Below are 25869 nucleotides of genomic sequence, written 5' to 3'. Positions count from 1 at the left end.
GATCCAGGTTCAATAGAGACCCTATCTCCAAACAGATTGCCAACAGGCCAAATTTATCTAGACATTCTATTGAGACTTCCCAAGTGAGTCTAGATTTGAGTAGTAGATAGTTAAAACTAACTGCCATACCAAGGACTGACTAAAAAGGAGAAAGCCAGTGACCTGGACCCTCAGTCCCATGAACAGCTCTGCCAAGACTGTGAATGGTTGGGACCATGTTCCTTTGGGTAGGTCACACAATAAAGGTGACAAGGTGACGGTTGGAACAACCCTCTTTTATTCTGCTCACCAGTGCTGGGGCTAGAAAAGGAAGCCCCTAACCACCATGCTTCCCGGCATTGCTATGGTACTCCCTGGCAGAGGCTGGAGTCTCCACTACCACAAGCTCACTCAGCACTTTGGTTGGTTCTTGGTGCTTCTGTGAAGCGAGCCACCCACTCAAAGCTTTGTTACTTAGTGTGGGGTACACATGTCCATGTGCATGAGCAGAGGCCAGAGGATGTCCAGTGCCCTGCCTTACCACTCTCACTCACCGCAAGGTCTCGCTAGGAGCAGTGCTGGTGGCCAGCAAGCACCTGTCCCAGTCCTCCACAGTGCTAGGGGTGTAGGTGACATTTTATGTGGGTGCTCTGGATTTGAACTCCGGTCCTGTTGCTCTTAAGAGCCATCTCCCTGGCCCCTTTGGAGTTGGTGTCATGCATGCCAGGCTGCGACTGTGTAAGCAGCAGTAGATGGCCTTGAACTCCTGCTTCTTCTGCCTCCACCTTCCAAGGTGTGTGACACAGTACCTGGATAAGGGTACATTTTAATGTACAAACCACATCAAATCACATGTGTTTGGGGGCTTTCATTTGAAAATGGCATTTAGGATGGCTCAGGCACATGGAACTGAAATTTGAAGTAGTGAATCTTCAAGCGAGGAAGGCTGTGCTTTTGAGATGGAAAAAGGAGAAAGTGAGCGTAGCTTTGCTTTGAGCCACGGTAACCAAGGACTCCTGATCAACATCCAGAGGTGTGATGTAGAGGGCAGCTGGCCCTGAGCTACTACTGCCCTAGTGGAGCCCTAACAAACCATAACCAGTTCAGCCGCAGAGCTGGCCAGTCACAACCCATCGGCTTGCTTGCTATTACTTTTGTGTGTGGATGTGCATGTGGAGGTCATCCTTGGGGCTGTCCACCATGCTTACTGAGACAAGGTGTCTTACTGGGACCCGAGGCTTACTGGGTCTCTGTCCCTGCTTCCCCAGGGCTGGGGTTACAGATGCACACACCACTCATGGCTTTTCATGTGGGTGCTGGGGGTCAAACTCAGGGTCTCATGCTTGTATGGAAAGCAGTTTTCTGATTGGGCCACCTCCCCAGATTTCTTTTTGCTATTATTTTTATCTTATCAAAGAAGTAGGGAAATCTTAAGACTAGAAATCCTAGACAGCTCTAAATTACAGAATGAGTCAAGAACTTTGAAAAAACTTATGTACAGGAGTTAACTAAGAACACCTCTCAGAATGCCTCCCCACCCGACCACAGCCCGTCCTTTAACATCTATAGTCTAAGTAGGCAGGAAGCAATCTGATTTTAGGAAGTTTATTGTTACTTTTTTTTTTTTTTGCAGTAATAGAGGAGGCACAAATACCTTCTGCTTCTCCAACACTGCAATAAAAAGGACAATAGTCAAGGGTAACAGTGAAATTAAAATAAAAAAAAAAATACAAAAGCCTAATGTTTGGGAGACAAACGACTACAATCTATGTGTAGAGACTTGTAAATGATTTCAGCCTCGCCCTGCAAACACTGTCTCCTTTTCCGATTGCACCACTTCACGGATCACAGAGTAGGGGCATCCTAACAGAGAGGACATGGCCAGGCTCAGCTCACCAGGACGGTGGGCCAGAGGCTGAGCTGGTCCAAGCTGCTGGGCCTCTGGCCATCCACCTGCTCAGCTAGTTGGAATTTCACATCTTGCTACTCACATGCTTCCAGCTTTGAAAGTGACTGGTACGTGTGTCAGGCTGTCAGAGGGACAGTGCTCTTCCCTGACAGCCCCACCACTCACCTTAGTCACAGCAACCTCCAACAGTGGCTGGGGAACAGTTTCTGTCTGCTTGGGGTCTCGGCCCTGACTGAGATACATGGGGCACATGGCACCTGGCAAGGATGCCTTCTGTGTGCAGACCTAAGATCCCCAAGGAGCCCCATGTGGTTGCTAGCCACATCCCCTCAGCTCATGAAGACTTGGTGAAGCAGGCAGAATGGCTGTTTTCTTCCCAAAGGAAAGAGCCAGAAGCTCAGCAAATGCTGATAAAATTCTTGAGCAAAGAGAGTTAGAACAAGTGAGTAAGAAACTGATTGCTATTTCCTAATCAGAGCACTGCAATAGTGGGGTTTCAAAAGCAGCCCCCCTTCTCCTGGTTTAGCATCTGCTCCAAGAATCCTATTTGTCTGGTTGCTGAAATGAGCCAAGACCGGGATGCAATAGGGACCAAGTGTCAGGAGATGTGTGGCTGAAGACAGGGCTCTTGGATGTGTTAGTGAGCCAAAGAACACTCGGGGGCTTGAGATCTTCTTTTGTTTCAAATGCTAGGAAGTTATAAGCCCCACCCCAACCCCTAGAGAATAATTAATATACTGAGGGTCAGGTCTGGAATGCAACAGATTGTAAAACAGTATGATACCTGCCAGGAAGCTGGACAGGACAGGCTGAGATGCAGCAGGTTGTGCTGATGTCCCCAGCCTTCTGCATCCTCATGGACCAGAGTGCGGAAGGTGCCTATCGGCTCTGTGTGCACAGTGACAGAGGGTGGCCTGCCAGCAACTCTGAGAGCAGAGAGCACTGTGTGAAGGCAATGGTGAGGGATGGTGTGTAGAGCCCGGGGCTTCCCCTGAAGGGTTATGCTAGTGGCTGGGGCCCACCAAGCAGCCAAGGCATGAAGATGCTCTAGAGCTCAGAGCATCTCTCTGGCCTGCTTTCAGAACCCAGGACAGGGGAGGCTACATGCCACCAACTGTCAAGTAAGGCATAGGAGCCATGTACAAGGCCACTTGGTTATGTGTCTTTGCCATTTGATGTGGAGGGATGGGGAAGGAGTAGAGAGCACCACTATGTGTACACAGGCTAGCCACAGCCACTTGGAGTCAGAGGCCACCTCTCCACACTGTGCCCTGCTGGGCATGCAGATAAGGTGAGTGGCTGCTGGGGCATTAACAGCTTCACAGCTCCCACCTTGTTCTCTACAGCAGGGAGTGGGCTCACCTGGCTCGGCTCCTTGGCTCATCCTGATACACCTGGAGTGGGGACTCTGAGGGTGTTGGCACAATTTTAAAGGCAGTGTGTTCACTTTGGGGGGGTGGCACTGTGGCCTGAGCTTGGACACTCTGAGCTTAGCAGCATCGCATGCCCCTCTACAGCCTAATGTGAGGCTAAGCTTCTGAGTTAGTGTGTCTCAGTGAGGACCTGCATGTCACAGGGTAGAGCTGCCTATAAGGCCAGCTGAGTTTGTGTTTCTGTCATTAATGAGAGCACGTGTGTGCCTGAACCTTGGTTAAGTTGTGTCAGCAAGGAATGATTTCTACAAGGAGGGAGAAAGCTGTGTTACCAGGTTTTACAGATCAATACCAGAGCAACGGCATGGATTCAGTAGTCTCACAGTCCCCGGATTCAGTAGCTATCACTGACACTCCTACGTCCTCTTGCCTGGAGCTCGCTGGTGTGGCTGGCAGTCAGCATTCTTGAGCCAGGTATTAAATGGTGTGATTCGAGATGCCCACTGCAGGTCCATGCAGGCTACAACACACCAGAGACATGTGACCAAGGGCCACGGAGGCCACGAGAGGACGGCAGAGGGGCTGTCTCTCACTGCAGCATGATATCTTTCAGGTTCTCCTGCAGGATTGTGTCCTTCACAGCATGAAACACGAAGCGGATGTTCTCGGTGTCTATGGCAGTGGTGAAGTGGTGGAACAGGGGCTTGCTGCGGTTTCGACGCTTCCTGTCAAAGCACTGTACCAGGTAGCGCTGGACGTCCTCCAGCCGGTGTGGGTCACCCTTGAAATCTGGGAAGTGCTTCTTAATGCTCACTGACTTCACCTTCTCCACCAGGAGGTCCATCTTGTTGAGGAAGAGGATGATGGAGACATTGAAGAAGAGCTTGTTGTTGACAATGGTCTCAAAGATGTTCATGGACTCCACTAGCCGGTTGGTGCGCCTGTCCTCCATGAGGACCTGGTCATACTCACTCGACGACACCATGAACAGGATCGACGTGATCCCATCAAAGCACTGGAACCACTTCTGGCGCTGTGATCTCTGGCCACCCACATCCACCATTTTAAATGGGATTTTCTTTATAACGAAGTCATGTTCCACGATTCCCTTGGTGGCTTTTCTAGCCAGCAGGATGTCTTGCTTACTGGGGAAGTAGTTCTAGAAAGTGTGAGGAAGGGAGACATTTGAGAAGGAAGAAAAACGGGAAAGGATGAGCAAAAAATGCTGGCAAAAGGACAGGCTGCAGGAGAAAGATACAGGGACTTTTGCAAGAACATTTAACCCAACACCAAAAGCAAGTCTCACTCAGAACTATAAATCCAGCTCACAACAAAGCCACGGGATCAAACACCTCGTTTCACAGTGAATACAGGCTCTCTGGCTTAAGGGAGAATGGCCAGAATCTTCAGTTGAGCCTTGTATAAAATCTTGTCTGTCTTTTCCACCAGAAGAAATTAAACAACTCTTTCATTTACTTCTATACTAAAGATATTGTTTAGTTTTCTAGCTTTCAGAGCACATACATTCTAAAATCGTTCTATGGACAAACCCCTTTGATTCTGCATTTTGAAGGCCTCAGGGACCAGAACATTTGTCCACTCATGTCATAGCCTCACCAAAAGTCAACAGGCTGTGACCAACACTGGCTAGAGAGTAACTTACTAAGTCACAGGGAATAGATGATATCTGTCTATTATACTATGAGGATGGACCAGTGAGATCCACACTAAGTCACTCATATGGGTGAGTAATAATAATTTTAGTCAATAAATCAAAAGGGGGAGAAAACCCAGCACAGAGGAGAAAATCTACAGACAACAGACATTTAGGTGACACTACCCACCTGCAATAAGCAGGGTTCATTAAGATGTCAGTTCAATTCAAAATGTTAAAAAGTAACAGTATCACCAAGGAAAATTCACCAGGTGATGGGGAAGTCTTAAAACTGCCTAGATGCTGGAGGTCAAAATGGCAGTATGAATGTGCTTTTCAGTTTTGTTAGCCATGTACCCTTATCTTATTTTTGTGTTTTATTGAGACAGGGTCTCCCAGGCTGGCCTCTAATTCTTGATCCTCCGGCCTAGGCAGGCTGAGTGCAGGGACGCCATTCCACCAGACCAAGAACCGAGAGACTGTGAGGAAGCAGTGACAATGGAGATGTTCTTGGGCGGGCAGACAGGCAGGCAATTTGCCGAGGCTGGTTGTGAATGATCACCACTTTACCTAGGGTCTCACCATACTGCTTCCCTTGGCATATGCTAGAACTCTCTACCAGAATAAGTGACAGGAAGTCTCCTTTGGCCCTAGCCCTAGCCAATGTTTGTCACAGGGAATGGGCTGAAGCCATTCTCACAGGGCGAGTTCTTCCCTAAGACCAGGTGGGTAGATCTGAGCAGGATATAACAGATGAACGGTTTACAGAATTAGATGTTATGAGCTGCCTGGTTCATGGTGTCGCTGGAGTTGCTGTCTGCTTTGGTCTCCACATCAGGTTTTCTTTTTTTTTTTTTTTAAAGATTTATTTATTTATTATGTATTCAGTATTCTCAGTACTCTGCCTGCAGGCCAGAAGAGGGCACCAGATCTCATTACAGATGGTTGTGAGCCACCATGTGGTTGCTGGGAATTGAACTCAGGACCTTTGGAAGAGCAGGCGGTGCTCTTAACCACTGAGCCATCTCTCCAGCCCCACATCAGGTTTTCTAACCCTGGATGGTAGACTGGGGTGGCAGGGAAACTGGGGCTACTCACCAGCTGGCCAATCCGGTCTAAGTTATCCAGGAAGTACTTCACCGATTCACCCTGTCATGAAGAGAAACAGTCACAGTTCAGTCTTGATGGAGGAAGCCACAGGAACAGATGGAAGGGTGGAATGGGGGTGGGGGTGGGGGTGGAAGATGATGGCTGGGCTGTTCTGCTGCAAAGAGGAAAGCAAGGTCTAGGAAGGAAGAGTGTCTGCGTGTGCTTGGTTTTCTGTTAGTATGACACAAGCTAGAGTTATCTAGGATTAGGGACTAGTCATTGAGGGACAAGCAACTGAGGGGTGCCTCCATTAGAATGTCCTGTGGCAAATCTGGGGGGCATTTTCTTGATTAATGATATATGTGATGTGGGAGCACTCAGTGCACTGTGGGTGGTGCCACCCCTGGGCAGACAGTTCCTGAGTTGTATAAAAAAGGTCGATGAGCAAACCAGAAGTGAGACAGTAAGCGGTGGTCCTCTACGGCCTCTGCATCAGTTCCCGTCTCCAGGTTCCTGCTTGAGTTCCTGCCATGACTTCCCTTAGTGATGGACTGCAAGGTGAAGTGTAAGCCTAAGAAACCCTTTCCTGCCTCAGGTTGTTCTGAGTTACAGCAATGGGAAGCAACATAGGACTCAGAGGTAGTTTACAAGATAATACAAGCTGGGCGGTGGTGATGCAAACCTTTAATCCCAGTACTCGGGAGGCAGAGGCAGACGGATCTCTGTGAGTTTGAGGCCAGCCTGATCTACAAGAGCTAGTTCCAGGACAGGCTCCAAAGCTACAGAGAAACACTGCCTCAACCCCCTGCCACCCCCCAAAAATAATACAGGTATTGATGGTACACATCCATAATGCCAACTCTTGGGAAGCTGAGACAGGATTACCACAGTTCAGGGCCAACCTGGACTACACAGAGAGTACCAATCCAGATAGGCTTATAGAGCAATACCCTATTTCAGAAAAACAAAACAACCACCACACAAAAATAATTCCCGAACCCCACAACTTAAAAAGAAAAAGCTGCTTCAAGGGCTGGAGATGTGGCTCAGTGCTAAGAGTGTTTGACTAGCATGCAGCATGAAGCTCCCAGTTCCACTCCTAACACCACACAAACTGGGTATGGTAGGCACACCTATAATCCTGAAATCCTGAGCTACAGAGTGAGTTTGCGGCCAGCCTGTGATATGAGAGACCCTGGCTCAAAATAAGCAAGTAAACAAAACAACTGTTATTCTGGCAGCTCCAGCCCCAGATTCAAATTCTTCTTCTTGGTGCTTCCCTGCAGCCTTCTGGTATAGATGGTGGATACGGACACCTCCAGGCCACACCAGTAAAAAGGACTAGGGCTAGAAGTAAAACCCAGGCTGCTGTGTGATTTTGCCTCTGACACACAAGACCCAAGGGGCTTTGGGTGATGTCTGTAAAAACATTAAATCTTGAGGAGAAGGGACAAGGATGGGCAGTCCAATTTCTAGAAGTTCTCTGTGATTTACAACCCAGAACAAGGAGAATCTTTAGTGGTGAATCTCTCTTCTAAACACAAACTGGGCCACTGAACAACCACTGCCCCTGTGTGTGTGCATCACTCATGGCCCTGCCTTCTAACTGATGCAATGGCAGTCACAGGGCCCTAGAGGAACTGAGAGGCTGCTATGTAGTGACTAAAGGGACAGTCACATATGTGTGTTGCGGGGTGGGGGTTAGAGCATGCAAAGTTTCCTTTAGAAATCAAAGGCTAGGCTAGTAAGTTGGCTCAGTGGTAAGAACACTTATTGCCAATGACTGATGAGGGCTACTGAGGTGGCTCAGTGGTGAGATCACTTGTCATAGCTGATGACCTCAGTTTGATCCCTGGAACCTATGGACGTAGAAACTGATTCCATAAAGTTTTCCTCTGACCTCTACATGTGTGCCACAGCATGCATGTGCCTGTGTGCACCCCCCCCCCCAAATAAATGTAGTAACAACAATAATTATAATAAAAAGCAAGCAAGCTGAAGACTGGAAAACAATTCCTCCATGAATCCCAGAGTGTGGCTCTCTAAATTCCATGAGAACTTTAGTCTTAGAGATGACAGTGGGCCTGGGCTCGCCTGTTGCCTTTACTTTGTGCATTCTCAATAAGTGTGCAACAAGGGCAACAAGACAGCACTGAGACAAAAATTATTCTTGTCCATCAAAATCCCAGCAAACTTCTTCAAAGACCTCAAAAGGACGGTACTCAACTTCATTTGGAAAAGCAAAAAGCCCAGTATAGCCAAAACAATCCTGGACAATAAAAGAACTTCTGGAGGCATCACAATCCCTGACTTCAAACTCTACTACAGAGTTATAGTACTGAAAACAGCATGGTACTGGCATAAGAACAGACAGGAGAACCAATAAAACTGAATAGAAGACCCGGATATCAATCCACACATCTTCGAACACCTGATATTTGATAAAGCAGCAAAAAAAAAATCAAATGGAAAAAAGAAAGCATATTTAACAAGCGGTGCTGGCATAACTGGATATCAACATGTAGAAAAATGAAAATAGACCCATATCTATCACCATTCACAAAACTCAAGTCCAAATGGATCAAAGACCTCAATATAAAGCCAGCCACACTGAACCTTATAGAAGAGAAAGTGGGAAGTACACTTGAATGCATTGGCACAGGGAACCACTTCTTAAATAGAAACCCAGCAGCACAGACACTAAGAGAAACAATTAATAAATGGGACCTCCTGAAACTGAAAAGCTTCTGTAAAGCAAAGGACATGGACAACAAGACAAAATGACAGCCTAAAGAATTGGAAAAGATCTTTACTAACCTCACATCAGACAGAGGTCTGATCTCCAAAATATACTAAGAACTCAAGAAACTGGACACCAAAAGATCACATAATCCAATTAAAAAAATGGAGTACAGACCTAAACAGAGAACTCTCAACAGAGGAATCTAAAATGGCTGAAAGACACTTAAGGAAATGTTCAACATCCTTAGTCATCAGAGAAATGCAAATCAAAACTCTGAGATTCTATCTTACACCTCTAAGAATGACCAAGATCAAAAACACTGATGACAACTTATGCTGGAGAGGTTTTTGGGAAAAGGGAATACTTCTGCATTGCTGGTGGGAATGCAAGCTGGTACAACCCCTTTGGATGTCAGTGTGGCGATTTCTCAGAAAATTAGGAAACAACCTTCCTCAAGACCCAGTATTACCACTTTTGGGTATATATTCAAAGGATGCTCAATTGTGCCACAAGGACATGTGCTCAACAATGTTCATAGCAGCTTTGTTTGTCATAGCCAGAACCTGGAAACAATCTAAATGCCCATCGATCAAAGAATGGATAAGAAAAATGTGGTACATTTACACAGTGGAGTACTACACAGCAGAAAAAAATAATGACAGCTTGAATTTTGCAGGAAAATGGATGGAACTATAAAACATTATTTTGAGTAAGGTAACCCAGACATAGAAGGACAATTATCACATGTACTCACTCATAGGTGGTTTTTAAACATAAAGCAAAGAAAGTCAGCCTACAAACCACAATCTCAGAGAACTTAGATAACAATGTGGACACTAAGAGAGATTTACATAGATCTAATCTACATGGGAAGTAGAAAGTAGAAAAAGACAAATCTCCTGAGTAAATTGGGAGCATGGGGACCTTGGGGGAGGATAGAAGGGGGTAGGGGAGAGAGGCAGGGAGGGGAGCAGAGAAAAATGTAGAGCTCAATAAATATCAATTAAAAAAAACCCAAAAATTATTCTTTTAATTTATGCCTTGAAGAGTGCATATATGTGTGTATGTGCGCATGCACATGTATGGAGGCCAAAAGACAATCTTGGGTGTCATTCTCCACTTCCTCTAAAACAGGGTCCCTCAATGTCTGGAGATCATCCAGGTTGAAATGGCAGTGAACCTCAGAGTTCTTGCTGTCTCTGCCTACAGATGCTGGGATTACTGGCATGTGCCACCAGTCAAACTCAGGTCCACATGCTTGTGAGGCAAATAAATACTATGCCATCTGACCCACCTCCAAAGCTACACATTCTAGGTCTTCGACAAGTAAAGACCATGACAGGGCACCCATTATAGCTTGTGATTTGTTGACAAGAAGTTGAGAACAGGGCTCACCAACCTCTAAATCAAGTTTTTCTTTCTTTCTTCCTTTTTTTAAAGATTATTTTTTATGTACACTGGGGTTTTGCCCGCATGTATGTCTGTGTAAGGATGGATGCAAGATCCACTGGAACTGGAGTCACAGGCAGCTTTATTGGGAATTGAGCCCAGGTCCTTTGGAAGAGTGGCCAGGGCTTTTAACCTCTGAGCCATCACTCCAGTCCCTGTTGTTTTTAAAACCTTTGAGATATGGGGGTGGGGTGGGGTGGGGAATCTCATGATGCAGCCTAGGCTGGTCTGAACTAATGATCCTCCTGCCTCTGCCTTCTCAATGTGGAGATGACATATGTGCACATGAAGCCTGGCCCTTGTTTGTCTGTCTCTCTGTCCTTTGTCCCAGATGGCCCAGAGGAAGAGGTGAACAGTCACTTCCTTCCTGTTCTAGAGAGAAGGCCACAGGGATGACTCAAAGAGAAGATTTTGTTCCCAGAATTGCAGCTGAAGGTCCCCCTGACCCAGCCCCCAAGATAAGCAGCAAAGGCGGCCCTGGTGGTTGGCAACCAAGCTCTGAGGTGAGAGGAGGCACTTGAGGTCCAGAAACAAGCTCTTGCCTCTCCAGGCAACACGGGCTCCTCACACAGCAGTTCCCACCCTCTATGCAAGGAAGCCACTGTCAAGAGGCCAAGTGGCTCAGCCCCTGTGCTGACTGTCCCCTCTCCTGGTCCTGTTCACACATCCCCTCCCCCAACACAAAGACAGGAAGCTGCTGGATCACAGCTATTCCAACACGTCATCCCAGCAGGCTGGACTGGGGTGACAGCTCACAGTCGGAGCCACTCCCTCTTGGTTCTACTGAGGCAGTAGCATAAGCAGACAGAAGAAGGAGCCCATATCTGGGGCTTGTGTGTGTGTGTGTGTGCGTGCTTGCATACACGTATGGAGGACAAGACAGTCTTGGGTATCATCCTTGGGAACACTGTCCACCTTCTCTGATCAGGTCTCAATGGTCTGGGGCAGTCTTTGTGTATGCTTTCAAGGCTGACTACTGTTAGACATGTCCCTGTTGCTAGCTTAGGCGCTGGCATCAGCAAAAGGAAGAAGTCCCTGTTTAGTGCAATACGTGGCTGAAGATTAGTGGTACAGCATAGATGTCATGTACACGGGGGCCTTGGAGGACACAGTCAAGGTGGTAGGTAATAAGGAGGAGCTGAGAATGTTCTTTATTGACAGCTACCAAAAAATAGGGACATCAGTCAGTCACAGAACTTAGATGAGGGCACATATAACACTTGAACTGCTGAGGACCTGAGTGCAGTCCTGTCCCCTACCCTCTGTGTAACGCACTATGCCACCTGCACAGAAGGTATCTGTGGCTTTAAGTTGCTATATAGAGGCTGTTTTCTATCCAGCTATAGAAAGCAGTATTTTAGGGATAGGAAACTATGAGCCATAAAAGAAAATGTCATGCTCCCTAGTGTGCCCTCAGCCCCAGCAGTCCCTTGAGTCTCAGAGGTCCTGTTTATTGCATAAAGATACATGTCTTCAGCCCTTCAAAACCCTTAAGAGATTCTTTTTTGTACCTTTTTTTTTTTTTTTGGACAGGATTTTACCATACAGCTTTGGCTATTCTGGAATTTGTTATGTAGACAGGCTGACCTTGAAATCAGAGAGATCTATTTGCCTCTGCCTCCTAAAGGCTGGGATTAAAGGTGTGTGTCACAACACCTGACTTTCAAAAGTTTATGTTTCTGTCTGCCTGTGTGCACCACTGTGTGTGCATGTGTGTCAGAGGACAACTTGTAGGAGTCGGCTCCAGGGACTAACTGGAGCCATCTCAGCAGCCCAATGTGTGTCTTTCTTTGTTTTCATTTTTGGGGGTGCGGTTCAAGACAGGGTTTCTCTGTGTAACAGCTCTGGTTGTTCTGGAACTAACTCTGTAGACCAAGCTGGCCTCAAACTCAGAGATCCACCTGCCTCTTCCTGAGTGTTGAGATTAAAGGTGTGTGCCACCACTGCCCTGCACGATGTGTGTTTTTCAAAGATGACTTTGTCAGATATTTCCCCTTTCCTAGCTTAGTAATCCCTAGACTGCCTACTGTCTAGCACCTGTCTAGACCTGGTCCCCAGCAATGAGAAAGACCAACCCACAGGCAGAGATGCTAATAAGCAATCAGCAAACCCCACAGCCTGCTGGGAAGTTCTAGCCTTGAACAAGGGTGAGTCAGCACCTGTTTCTTCAGCTCCTGGAAAGCCCCTGGATTTTTACCCTATTCCCAAATAGAGCAGACTTGGAGCCCAAAACACTCAGTAGCTCAAACTTTCAATAATCCTTGCATTAGAAATGAAAACTGAAGAAGTACACCCCCCCCCCCCAACTGCTAGAGGCTGGACTAAAGCCTCACATGCTAGGCAAGGATCTACCTCTAAGCCCTCTTTAGAGTTTTCATTTAGAGTCAGGCTTTGGCTAAATTGTCTAGGCTAATCTTGATCTTGCAGTCCTCCTGTCTTGGCTTCCAGAGCAGCTGTGATGACAGGCCTTTGCTGTCAGGTTTAGCTCTGAGAACATTTTCAAAGCCAAGAATATACATATCTAGTGTGGTATCAGAGCAACGACACCCTGACATTTCTCACAGGTGAAAGGGGATGAGCAAGTGGGGGCTGGCTTGTTAGTGGTGAGAACGTAATTTTGACCCTGAAGAAATCTCAGGGACCAGACACTTGCTAGGAGAGCCACTGGTCTGCAGAGGATGGTTTGGACAGCCCAGTGTCAAGTGACCACCTCTTAAGTTCAGGGGACACTCAGCTCAGCCCTGCCATTAATTAACGTAACACCACAGGCACAGAGGTTACAATCATCATATGGATAAAATACATCTCAAAAGATGTAATGTTTGCCAAGTCAGGGCAAAGTTTTTCTTTTTGGGGGAGGGTGGTGGTGGCAGAGTCTCACTCTACTGTAGCCTAGGTTGGCCTCAAACTCAGAAACAACCCTGCTATACCCGGCTAGTAACATTTCTGTTCCTGTTTTTGTTTGTTTGTTTGAGTCAGGGTCTCGTGTAGCCCAGGGTGGTCTCCAACTCTCAGAGTGCTAGAATTACAGGCATGTGCTATCATGCCTGGCCTTACAAGTATTTATACACGTAAAAGTAAAACACAGACAAAACTGAACACAACACTAGTTATAACAATTAATAGACAAGGCAGACATGGTGGCACAAACCTACAATGCCGGCTCTTGGGAAGACTGAGCCAGGGGCATCACAACCCAGCCTAGGATACACAGAGAGGCCCAGCCACAGACACTAACAAGAGGCCAAAGCCTCCCTAATGCATGTACCATGCTTCCTAGGAGCCAGGCATCAGCTGATGCCCTCTGCTGTTACTAGCTTTCTGCAATATGAGAGGCAGGTGTCACTGCCCTCCAGCTACAGACTCCAAAATGAGGAGGAGGTTAAGGAGTTAGGCCAGGTGCAAGCTGTATGCTCCCATAGTTTACCAGTTAGCAATATTTAGGTGACAAAACACAAGAAAGAATAAGGAAGAAATGCCCTGAACTCAGGACAAGAGCTCTGTTGGCTGGGTGTTGTGGTATTTGTGGAGTTTATTCTAAATTTCCACTCAGTTATGGGTCCTGACTATTTGACTACTCTTAAAATGTGTACACGCTTTCCCACCAATTTTTTTTTTAGTTATCCAGGATGTGACAAGTATTTTTAGCCTATTTACTATTATTTTTGTTATTGTTGTTTGTGCACATGCAGGCGCATGAGTGTTAGATGAGTTGGTTCTCTCTACTGTGAATTCTAGGCATCAAACTCAGATCAAGTAGCTTGCATGGCAAGCACTTTCCACCAACTCAACCAGCTCTCCAGTCCCCACATTTAACTTTCTAATATTTGGCCAACTTGCCTTCCTGGAACAAACTCAATTTGATCATGACTCACTGTATGTATGTATGTATGTATGTATGTATATATGTATGTATATGTGTCTGTATATGTGTGTATATATGTGTAGAGGTCAGAGACCAACTTTGGATGTCAAAACTATTCTACTGTTTTCCAGCTTCTGTTTTTTCTTTTCTTTCTTCTTTTCTGTTCTACCTTATTATTTGAGACAAAGTCTCTCACTGACATCCCCAGCATCCCCAGCCCCCTAAGCTTTTTTTTTTTTTTTGGAGATAGAGTTTTACTATATAGTCCAGGCTGGCCTGGATCTTGTGATCTCTTTGTCTCAACTTTCTGAGTGCACAGACCACCATGCTTAGTTAAGAGGCTGTTTTCTTACCAAAACTACTCAGGTCTACTCTAAGATGATTTTCTGGCATCCCCACGTCATTTGTTTCCTCCTAAGCCTGACTGAGTCCAAATACTCTATGAGTAGGCATGCAACACACAGGATCTGAGCTAGCTCAGGACTGATTCCAGAGTAAAACAGAGTGACCGTTCCTATCTAGGCAGCTGTGGAGAACTACAGATGCCCCTCCAGCTGGCACTAGTGCTGCCTTCCTTCTGGTTATGGATAACTTGTTATTCTAAAACTACAAGGAATTAAGAGCTTGATGTCAGGCCGTCTCTGCTGAGCCTCACGGAGGCTCTTGTGAAGGTGTATTCACAAGCACATCCTCAACCAGGAGAGTCAGCAGCCTTCTGTCCTCCTGAGTCTCCCCAGGCCCCTCCTCTAAGTTCAATCCTTCTGCTCCCCCAGGAAGGTTCTGCAGGAAGCTAAGTTTAGTTTCCTTCTCAGTGATGTAGCAGCTGGTCCAGCTCTGCTTGCCATAGACAGGCAGCCTGAATTCCCTCAGAAGACAGTGCTGTCCTGTGGAGCCTTTCTATTCCAGTGTATTCTGGCCTGGCCCGGTCCTCATGGGTCCCCAGTCCTTTGGAGATACCTTGTTGCTGCAGGCCCCATGACAGCTTGGCTTTGCTACCTCTCTAGGACACAGTTTCTCCCCTGACCTCAGTGCTGAGGCCAGGCTGACAGGGCGGGCACTCATTTGGAGGTGGTTGATGTGAGGATGGGATCTGTGACCCTGCGGAAGGAAAGCAGGAAGACTACCTGATGCTACTGAGGTCTACGGAAAGAGAAAGCTGAGAGAGGTATGCCTCCTGTAGGCCTGCTGGCACCATTGTCATTTAGTTTAACTTCTCAGGCAGACACAATGCCCATTTCACAAAGGGCATACCCTTATTATGTATATGAGTATTTTGCCTGCATGTATGTATGTTCTCTGTGTATGTGCCTGGTGCCTACAGAGGCCAGAAGTGGTGCAAGAGCCCCTGAAATTGGACTTAAGGATGGTGGTAAGTCATTATGTAGGTGATGGGAATTAAACCTGAGTCCTCTACAAGAGCAGTCAGTGTTCAGATGCACCTTTCTTTATTTAGGATTCTTGAGACAGTTTCTCTGTGTAGCTCTGGCTGTCCCAGAACTCACTCTGTAGACCAGACTAGCCCTAAACTCAGTGATCTACCTGACTCTGCCTCCCGAGTACTGAGATTAAAGGGGTGCACCACTATCTCCTGGCTCAGACACACCTTTAAACCAGCCTCCAAGTTGAAAATTTGAACTAAATTTTACCTAATTTACAACTTTTGACCATTTTTTAAAAATTTACAAATAGGGTCACATGTAGCCCCAGCTGGCTACAAACTCGCTCTGAAGTCTGAACTTCTGAAACTCCATTCATGAGGAGGATCACCAAGTGTCCTGCTCTGTCACTCTGTCTTATTCTTTTGAGACAGGGTCTCTCATTGTGCTGGAAACTAGGCTGGCAGCCGACAAGTCCCAGGAATCTTCCATAGTGCTGGGGTTGCAGGTGTGTAGCCATACCTGGCATTTCATGTGAGTGCTGGAGATTTGAACCCAGTTCCTCACGTTTGCACAGCAAATGCTTTTATCAGCTTCACGTTTTCTCTTTTCTTGAAGCCTGACAATGAGTAGTTGCCCAAATGGGCTGCTGGCAAAGAAAAACTATCAACACTGCTAAAATTAAAAGCAACGGCTACTCAGGAGGCTGAGGTAGAAGGAACACATGAACTAACCTGGGCAACATAGTAAAATCCTGACTCAACACAACCAGCAACAACCCAAACAAACAAATGAAAAACTGGGGCTGCTAATGAAAGTGGTAGAAACAGGCCTGTCATCATGGCAATAGGAAGACTGAGGCAGGAGGATTAGCAGTGCAAGACTACCCTGAGCTACACAGTGAGACTCTGTCTCAAAAGCCATGGACTGAAAATACAGGTTAGGGGTAAAATGCTTGCCCAGCATGCCAGGCCCTGAGCTCTGTCCCCAAGTACTACACATTACCTGCCTCCTCGGTGCCAGGCACTAGGGAGACTCAATGTCTGACACACCTTATCTTGCTTAATTCAAACACGGTACAGTAAAATTTCATTTTTTTTTTCTCAGTTGAAGAAACCAAAATTTAGAAGTTAACTTGGTCATAGTCAAAAAGTTAGTAAAGGGTGGGGAGATGGCTTGGTTGGTAAAGTGTCTTCTGGGCAACCTGAGTTTGGATCATTATGCAAAAGCTGGATGTAGATGCACAGTTTGTCACTCGCATGTGTGCATATGTGTGTGCGAAATCCTGTCTCAAAAGATAAGGTGGACAATGACAGACTAAAATACCCAATGCCAATCTTTTGGCTTCTACATATATTCTCTCTCTCTCTCTCTCTCTCTCTCTCTCTCTCTCTCACACACACACACACACACACACTGCCTGAGAACAGAACTGTGGATGACAAAAAGCTACTGACTAGGCTTTCTGCCTACAAGTGAAGTGCAACTGTGCCTCCTACTGACTACACTAGGCCACCTATGAATAAGGGCGGCAGCTCTCCCCTGAGAAGACCAGGGGTACAGACAGAGCTGCAAGACAATGAGGGGCCAGGCATATGGAAGTCCCTCCCATTTGGTGGTGGAGGCTTGCCAAAGGGAAGGGGTCACACAGTCTTCCTGCTGGATATGACAAGACCTTAAGCTCCCCCACCACATGCTGAACAAAAAGAAAAAGGTTCCAAGCAGCTTCTGCCTGCCAGACCCTGAGTCATCCCTTATGTGGGGGCAGTGGGCCCTCTGAAGCAAGAAGAGGCAAGCTCTGCCATGCAGCCCAGGCGCTGCGGCCAGTTGGGAGGCCAGGCAGAGGGCAAGGAGACCCAGGCTTCTCTGTGGGGCCTGTCCTCATAAAGGGCCCTTGTGCTGCCTCTCTTGCCTGATGCTCTGACTCCTGGGCCTGCAGTCCCAGGACTCAGCAAGCCACCCCCTTCAACTAGCACTCTCAACTTGAACTTCGGGAGGACAAGGGGCTTAGAGCTCCTTCCTGGCTTCTGACCAGAGATAACAAATACAAGTTGTCTTCTCCTTTCTTCTCAGAGTTTCTCACTACTTGAATGTTCTGCTGATGAGAGGTTAGCAGAATTTTATGAGACCCTGCCCTAGCGTATACATGCGTGTACACACACACACACACACACACACACACACTCACAGAGGGTGATGTGTAGAGTGGTGTAAACAGGAAGGTTGTTGTTCCCATATTCCTCAGGAAAGGTAGACACAGAATGATCTCATCTGATCATGAATGGCAGTACACACTTGCCAACTTGCCAGTGTGACAGCTTCACATGGCAGATGGCTCTACTGCAGCACAAACGGCCCTCTGAGGGATGCTTGCTTTGTTTGGCTCCCTGTGAGTCAAGGCCTTGTCTGACATGATAAACTCCCTTCACCCATCCCTGCTGCTGTTTGAGGCTAACACTGTGACACACCTGCCACCCAGAACACAGACCCATATACCCATATGTATTTAAGAGTATTTTGACACCAATGGCCTCAGTGGCTAAGGCTGGCTCAAAGCAGAAAAGATTTAAAAAAAAAAAATAACCAATCAACAAAGAAATAAAAAAAAAAACCAAAAAGCTGGGCCACATCAGTATCTCAGCTACACAGGAAGCTGAGACAAGAGGAGCCTAAGCGCGATGCCAGCCTGCACTATACAGCAAGGCCCTGTCTCAAAATACGAAGGGAACTGAGGGCTAGGATGGAGCTCAGCGGTGGAGTACTTGTCTAGCATGTATAGGGTCTGGGTTTGATTCCCAATACCACCCTCCCACAAAAGAAACAATTCAAGGTATAAACATCTGGGTGAAATTATGACATTTGCATTTTTCAACGACTAAAAAGCATAAAAAGATTTTTGGTTAGGCATCTTTGCTTAACTGTGCATTTTGCTTCTGTTTTATTATTGGATTCTTTCATCACATTCAAAACTTGGTTAATCTGTATGTATGTGCGTGTACATGCATGTACTCCAGACTTGCCTTCTTCCTCCTTCAGCTACCTGAGTACCTGGATTAAAGGCTTGTGCTACCACACCTGCTTCTCTTTAATTACTCTTAATTAACCTAACAAAAATTAGTTACTTTAGCTAACTTCACATTAGTTAACTTCAGCCTTACCAAAAATAAAAATTACCATATAAAACAAATCAGATGGAGCAAAATGACCTTTATCCAGGTCCTTGTTGGTCACCAGCAAACAGCTTCAATTAGATCCCTGTGGAGTCAGAGCACAGTCCCAGGCAGGACTTAAAGTCTGAATGAAATTACTCACACGAAACTAACTTGCCAACAAACCTAGACAGCTAACATTTAGCTTTCCTGATCATCCCTGCCTTTCCCCTTTGTGTGGATGTGAAGCAAATACCCTGTCCTAGCTTTCGGCCAGGCACGGTGGTACACATATGTAATCCCAGCACTCTGGGGGAGGGGTGGAGGCAGGGAGGTCCTGAGTTGGAGGCTGGCTCAAGTGACACAGGGACAGCCTGTCTTAAAACAAAGCAAACAAATGTGCCAGCAATTCAAGAACGAAGACTGGGGACTTGTGTGATGGCAGTACCATCTAGGAGGGTGTTCTTCAGAGAACAGTCTGGAATGCTCAGAGCCAAAGCCAGGCCACGTCGGGGACACCTCCTTGGAGAAACATTAGGCGTTTACGCAGGAACCGCGCCAGGTGAAGTGTCATCCTTTCATAGCCTGAGCAGTAAGGACTTTCTGGACAAAGCAGACATTTGAAAGGTGTCAATGACTTGTCTCTCAAAGCAACATGTTTTCCACTTTTTTGGGGGAGAATTTAACTTGGTATTTTTGAAAGATTTCAAAGCCTGGTAAATAGAGGTGCATCACAGAGTTTGGCTCTTTGAAGCTGGCTGGGGAAGATACAGTATTTTATCACATTCTACCCTAAAGTCAGTGAGTTCCTTTTTAGAGGAGAACATTCATTGAGAAGTCAAAGGGGAGGCAGGGCTAGAGCGACAGCTCAGCAACTAAGACCACTGGCCGCTCTCGAAGAGGACCAGAGTTTGGTGGCCAGCACGCACATCAAGTGACTCACAACTGCCTATAACTCCAGCTCCAGGAAACCCAACACCCTCTTCTGGCATCTGAGGACATCCAGATGCACAAGTGCATACTAACACACATGCACACACACTTTAAAAAAGTAGTTTTTGGGTTCAGTGTCTATAATAGCGAGGATGGAAAGGGGAGTTATCACACCAGGCTTGCTTTCACTATTTTAGAGCTCTCCCAGTGTTTACCTGGAAAGGCAAACTCCTCCCCAGGGACTGACCCCACTAAAACAACTAGCAAAGCTACCATCACCAAGACACCCCAGTTCTTATGGAATATAGGATAATTTTGGTGGTTTTTTTTTTTTTTTTTTTGAGACAAGGTTTCTCTGTAGCTTTGGCAGCTGTCCTGGAACTAGCTCTTGTAGACCAGGCTGGCCTTGAATACAGGATAATTTTGGAAGAAGGGAGAAACAACAGTAAAAGAATAAAGTCTCAGCCCTTAGTGAGTACTGTTCATATTTATCCTTCCTTACAACTCTAAGAGAGACATACATGGATATAATCTACATGGAAAGTAGAAAAAGACAAGATCTCCTGAGTAAACTGGGAGCATGGGACCTTGAGAGAAGATTGAAGCGGGGGGTGGGGGGGAGGTGGGAAGGGGAGCAGAGAAAAATGTAGAGCTCAATAAAAATCAATAAAAAATTTTTAAAAAAAGCTTCCTAACAACATGGTCAGTGGTTGAGGTCTGTAATCCTAGCCACTAGGGAGGCTGAAGCGGGAAAATCAGATCTCAAGCTCATGGCCAGCCTGGGTGTCTTAGTGAGAGTGTGTCAAAATACCAAGTGAGAAGAAGTAAGGGGCTCAGTAGTAGAGCACTGCCCAGTGTGCATGAAGACCCAGGTCCAAGGGTTAGTATGAAACAAGTGGGATAAAGCTCCTTATATATAGCAGTATGTCCTTAGTAGAAAACACGGTTCATCTGCACAATGAAACACAGTGACAAAAACGCATGGCATCCTGACACAGGATACATGTATAATTTGAGGGAATCTGAAACGTGGATGTTAGTTAAGTCAATGCAGTAGCTATGGGCTGGTTGGGGAAATGGCTCAGCAGGTAAAGTGTCCTCAGAACCCACAAAAAAATCAGGGCGTGGAGGGGTGTGCTTGTGGTTAATGGCCATCCAGTCAATCAACTGGTGAGCTCCAGGTTTAGTGACAGACCCTGCCTCAAAATTTAAGATGGAGAAGTCTGGAGAGTTGACTCACCTGTTAAGAGCACTGGCTGCTCTTGGAGAGGATTCAGCCTACACGGTGGCTCACAACCCCCCCCCCCCCTCTGTAACTCCAGATCCTGGGGACCCAATGCTTTCTTCTAGCATCTTTGAGAACCAAACAGACACACAGTGCACAGACATGCAGAAAGTAAAACACTCATACACAAAAATAAATAAAATAAAAATGCTTTAAACAATAGGATGGAGAAAAATAGTGTGCAGTGGCACAGTCCTTTACCTTCAGCACTCAGGGTAGAGGCGGGGGAATTTCTGTGAGTTCAAGGCCAACCTGGTCTATTTAGTGAGTTCCAGATAAACCAGAGCAACATGAGGCCCTCTCTCAAAACAAAACAGAACAGAACAGAACAAAGATGGAGACTTCACAGTGACACTATTCTTTGGCCTCTACATGTACAGGCACTGTGAGTCTCCTCCCTCCTTTTCCCTCCCTCCTCTTGTCCTACAACAGTACAATAAAACAACCACAACAACAACAAAAGAAGCCAGATATTGTATGACTGCATTTACAGGAAATACGCAGGAAGCCTGCAGGCAGAGAACAGCCGAGAAACTGTCTGGGCTAGGAGCTGGGGCCAGTATGGATGGGTGTGATGGATCTCACTGGTGTGATGGAAATGTTTTAAAAATGGGTTTAGGGTGATGTTTGCACAACTTGGGGAAATTTACTGAAAGTCCTTGAATTATACACTTTTTAAAAACTGCATAAAAAGAACCAAGTTTCCACAAAGCCAGCTTATTTACTTAAAACAGCTCCTGCCTTCCTTGCAAGGAGGATTAATCATCTCCGTTTAATAATCCTGAGTAGCTCAGTGCTGGTTCAGGGCTAAGATCTATTTCAGAGCCTCAGCTTGTAGGACAGGAATGCTCCAATTACACAGTCTGTTACGGGCTGTGTGCATCTTTATTAAACCACAGCTATTTGACAAAATAGCAGCAGGAAGTTAAACAGACCCTGCATGTCAATTAAAAGGAAACTGGGTAAGAGCCCTAAAAATGGAACTACAAGCTCCGGCAAGTTCCCTTCAAAGGTCCTCAGAGTAGAGTAGCTGGCCTCTGGGAAGGAAGGTAGGGGAGAGCTGCAGCCAGGGCTGCTGGAGTGGGGGATTCCTGAAGTGGAATTAATTTCCTCGAGGCAGTGAGGAAATGAAGCCTGTTCTATAGAGAACCAGGGTCCTCTGCAGGAGCAGAAAGTGCTCTAAACCAATGAGTCAACTTCCTAACCAAATGGAATCCTTCTTCATGTAAGATTAAGACTCTCCCCAATTATGTCAGAGAGAGAGCTAGGTGTTGTGGCTCAACCTGTAATCCTGGCCACTCAGTGGCCAGGCCAAAGGACCACCAGGGGTGGTTCAAGGCCAGCCAGCCTGGGCTGCAGAGTGAGACAAGCTCAGAGGAGAAATATAGGTGTCGGGAGAAGGGAGAGAAAAAAAAAAAATCAACATTTAGAATGTGTCTCATGAGAAAGAGGAATCATTGTAGAATTATTAAAACCTATTGCCTGGTTAGAAGATTTTTTTTTTTTTTTTTTTTTTTTTTTTTAGTTTTTCGAGACAGGGTTTCTCTGTAGCTTTGGAGCCTGTCCTGGCACTAGCTCTTGTAGACCAGGCTGGCCTCGAACTCACAGAGATCCACCTGCCTCTGCCTCCCAAGTGCTGGGATTAAAGGCGTGAGCCACCACCGCCCGGCTGCCTGTTAGAAGTTTATCAAGATAATCCGCTCCTTATAGCTCTGTGGTAGGAGGTTGCAAGGGTTAGAAAACATCGCTGAGAAAACATGACAAAAGAAAGAAGGGGAGAGAGGGGGAAAGAGGAACGGGGAGAGGGAGAAAGGAGGAGTGTGGGCAAACAGACAGCAAATGGAAAGTCTCAGAACAACTTTTGCAGCCTTTCTCTGGACCTTAAATTACCTCAGAACAAAAAGCCAAAAACCTATGTAAGAAATGACAATGGAGACATTGTGTCTTTATGAACATCAGCATAGAAACAATCAAGAAACACTGGACAGTGCTTCCAAACAGGGGTCTACTGAATGCCTTCTAAGCTCCCAAACCAGAAAAGGACAAAGTCTGGAACATCCGGGGAATGTGTGTTTTGAGTGGCTTTCTCACCCAACCTCCCGCCACCATCTCAGGAACCCAGGGCTCCCTCCCTTGGCCAGCAGGGCCTCCTCAGCAAGGCAACAAGCATCTTCTGTGGACATGCACACCTTCCTGAACTGTTGTTCCAGGGACTACTGGACAGAAGAGCACCTGACTGCTAATCACAGATCCAGCTCTTCTATGAGGATGCCTGGAGCATGAGTACAACCTTTCCTACAGGGAGGCTGCCCTGCATTTTCTAGAAGACTCTTTGAGGCTGGAGCACCGGTATCTCCAGAAGAGCTTAGGTTACTAGGACTGTCCTAATCCACATGATAACTGAGATGCTGTGTGGAGGTAACTGGCTCACAATTGTGACTTTTCTATACCATCCCATAACTTTTCACAACTAACCATAATAGCCTCAGCTTTAACTTCATGATGCCCTGTTGGCATCAGATAGGGTTTGCCATGTCTCTATGCCACAGCTTAGAATTCAGGGCCTGTCAGCTGGCTTGATCAAAGCCATGGTCTGTTTCATGTGCTGGACTCCACTTGAGTGTTTCTGGGTTTCCTTTGATTCAAAGCAAACTCTGGTGGTTTACAGGGCAGCCTCGGGGCCTCTCCCCTCCCTTCCAGCATGTACCAGTGGGTCCTGCAAAGATTGATTACAGTTGGACTGGCTTCAGCCCTCTCCCTTTTAGTGGGTGAAATCCTTGATGACTTAAGGAGCATTAATTATGTTAAATGCCTGTCCAGGCTGGGTGCACAGTGCTGAAATAGGTGCACTGGAAAGCAATAATCTACTGTGACATGAAAAAAACGAAGACCTTTCCTTAAATGAAAGCAGTTGGGTCCCAGGAACCTGAGTGACTCTTTCAAATCTCAGCCTTTGACATCTATAACCATTTGTGTTCAAGTTTAAGGGGAAAAAAAATAACTGTTTTTGCCAGGCTGATGGCAAAAAACTCAGTACAGGATCTGCCGATGACTGAGTGGGCAGAGAATAATGGGTGCTCTGTGAGTGCGACACCCCTCTTCTGACTCAAACATCCAATTAAAGGTGACAATCAGGAGAACATGCAGAGAGGCCTTGTGTTCCTAAAAGTTAAGTCATCATGGAGGATTTAGTCAGTGCTTTTGGACTTTCTTGCCAGAGTACAAGAGAATGGATGGAATTAATAAACCAGATTATTAAAACAAAAGGACAGAGCTCGAGGTGTACAGTGCAGGAGCTGTCACATACAAATGGTCTTCATTTAGTTTTCCTTTATAAATTTATAAATACAATTTTCCTCTATTTTATATGTATGGGTGTTTTGCCTGTATGTATGTATGCGCACCACCACATGCACGCCTGGTGCCCACAGAAGGCAGAAGCAGGTGTTGGATCCCCTGGAACTGAAGTACAGCTGATTATGAGCTGTCATGTGAGTGCTGCGAACTGAACCTAGGTCTTCTGGAAGAGAAGCTGAGCTATCTCTCATTTAGCCAGCCCATCATTTAGCTTTCTAAACATGTAAAACAAGTTCTCCTCTACCCAGTTTTTTTTTGGGGGGGGGAAGTCCTAAGTTTTATTCTAATAGATTCTGCCCTTTTCTCCTATTGGGATGTGGCTTTGCTACGAGACAACATCTTTCTCTGTAGCCAAGGCTGGCCTCAAACCCCCTACCTTGGCCCCTAGGGTGCTGGGATTATAGATGTGCAGAGCAAAACACAGTCTTCTATTTCACAGCCTTAATCTGGCTGAAATGTCACTACATAGTAGACTGAAATGAGAAAAGAGTCAGCTTGAGCTGCCTTGGGAGACAGATTTAAGTGATGGGGCCTGAAGACATTTTTGGATAAAGATCAGTAAAGAGCAACAGAGGCAAAACACAACGTGAAAACCAAGGCTTGAGGGCCCAAAGGTGGTGCATACCTATAATTCTAGGCACTCTGGAGGTAGAGGAAAGAAGGTCATGAGTTCAAGGCCAACACCATGAAACTATGCTCAAAATGGGAGACACAGTTTAAGGGATTGATTTCCATTCCTCTGAGTCACCAGAGCTTAGGACCCCTGTGCCTAGTATCTCGGCTGGAGGCCTCTGCTAGCCTTCTTAATAAACACAGCAGGGAAACAGAAGTGCCTTGTCCTTGTGCATTTAAAGAAGCCTGGGTACCAAATGTCTTACTATATTAGAAAGCTTGTTCTAAGTGGTAAGTTTTCCTAGGAAGAGCAAGTACCACTATGTCTAGTAACTACAGCAGATTTACAAACAAGCAGACATGGTAGGGACAACATGGCATCAGAAATACCTGAGGAGCATTCCACAGATACGCTGAGTCCCGACTCAGTCCAATGGAGTTGATCCAGGGGTAGAGTGCCCAGACTACTCTGAGAAGGTCTGGACGGCTAACATGGTGGCAACGCACTGCCTGCCAGCAAGAGAGACAGATGCAGTGACTGTGGCAGAGTCCTCATGGGAAACATGAGTTGGATGTGAGATGGACATTACAGATGGGTCTCCACAGGATGTGGACACTGACTTTGCACAGGAATTGTTCATCCAGGGATGAATACTCATGTTCATAGTGCCATAAAAAAATGGAAGGGTACCTGTGTGGGGAGGGTGGCTAGGGAGATGGTTCAGTACGTATAAAGTGCTTCCTATGTAAACATTAAGACCTGGATTCTGATCTCCAATATCCATGTAAAAAGTTGGTCACAGTGGCCATCACATGTAACTCCAGTACTGGTGGGTGGAGACAGGCAGATCCCAGGGACTGGCAAGCTAGCCAGTCTAACCCAAACTCAACGAGAGACCTTGTTTCAAATAACAAGGTGGAGAGTAGAGCTGGTGAGACGAATCAGTGGTCAAAGTGCTGTGGTACAAGTTTAATGGCCTGAGTATGAGTCCCTGAATTCACAGTGGAAAGAAAGAACTAAAGTTGTCCTCTGACCTTCACCAGTGTACAGTGGCACATGTGTGCCTCCCTGGCCCCAACATCAAGATTTTGAGCT

The 25869-nt window shown here is 46.3% G+C and overlaps 1 protein-coding gene across 1 annotated transcript in view; it reads right to left on the bottom strand.

The window, feature by feature from the left end:
- Positions 1–1570: 1570 nt before the first annotated feature.
- Positions 1571–25869, bottom strand: part of LOC121445951 (guanine nucleotide-binding protein subunit alpha-12) — an 86736-nt gene continuing 62437 nt past the window's right edge. The window contains exons 3-4 of the mRNA XM_041648127.1: positions 6014–6064; positions 1571–4420 (exon numbers count right to left, since the gene is read on the bottom strand). Coding sequence (XP_041504061.1) covers positions 3851–4420; positions 6014–6064 — 621 coding nt within the window. The 3' untranslated portion in view covers positions 1571–3850. The remainder of the gene's footprint in view (positions 4421–6013; positions 6065–25869) is intronic.

The sequence above is a fragment of the Microtus oregoni genome, unplaced genomic scaffold (genome assembly GCF_018167655.1).
Source record: "Microtus oregoni isolate MIOR12 unplaced genomic scaffold, Mior012 000003F_ref0000135, whole genome shotgun sequence".
Classification (NCBI taxonomy): domain Eukaryota; kingdom Metazoa; phylum Chordata; class Mammalia; order Rodentia; family Cricetidae; genus Microtus; species Microtus oregoni.
This window is presented reverse-complemented; position numbering and strand designations above follow the sequence as displayed.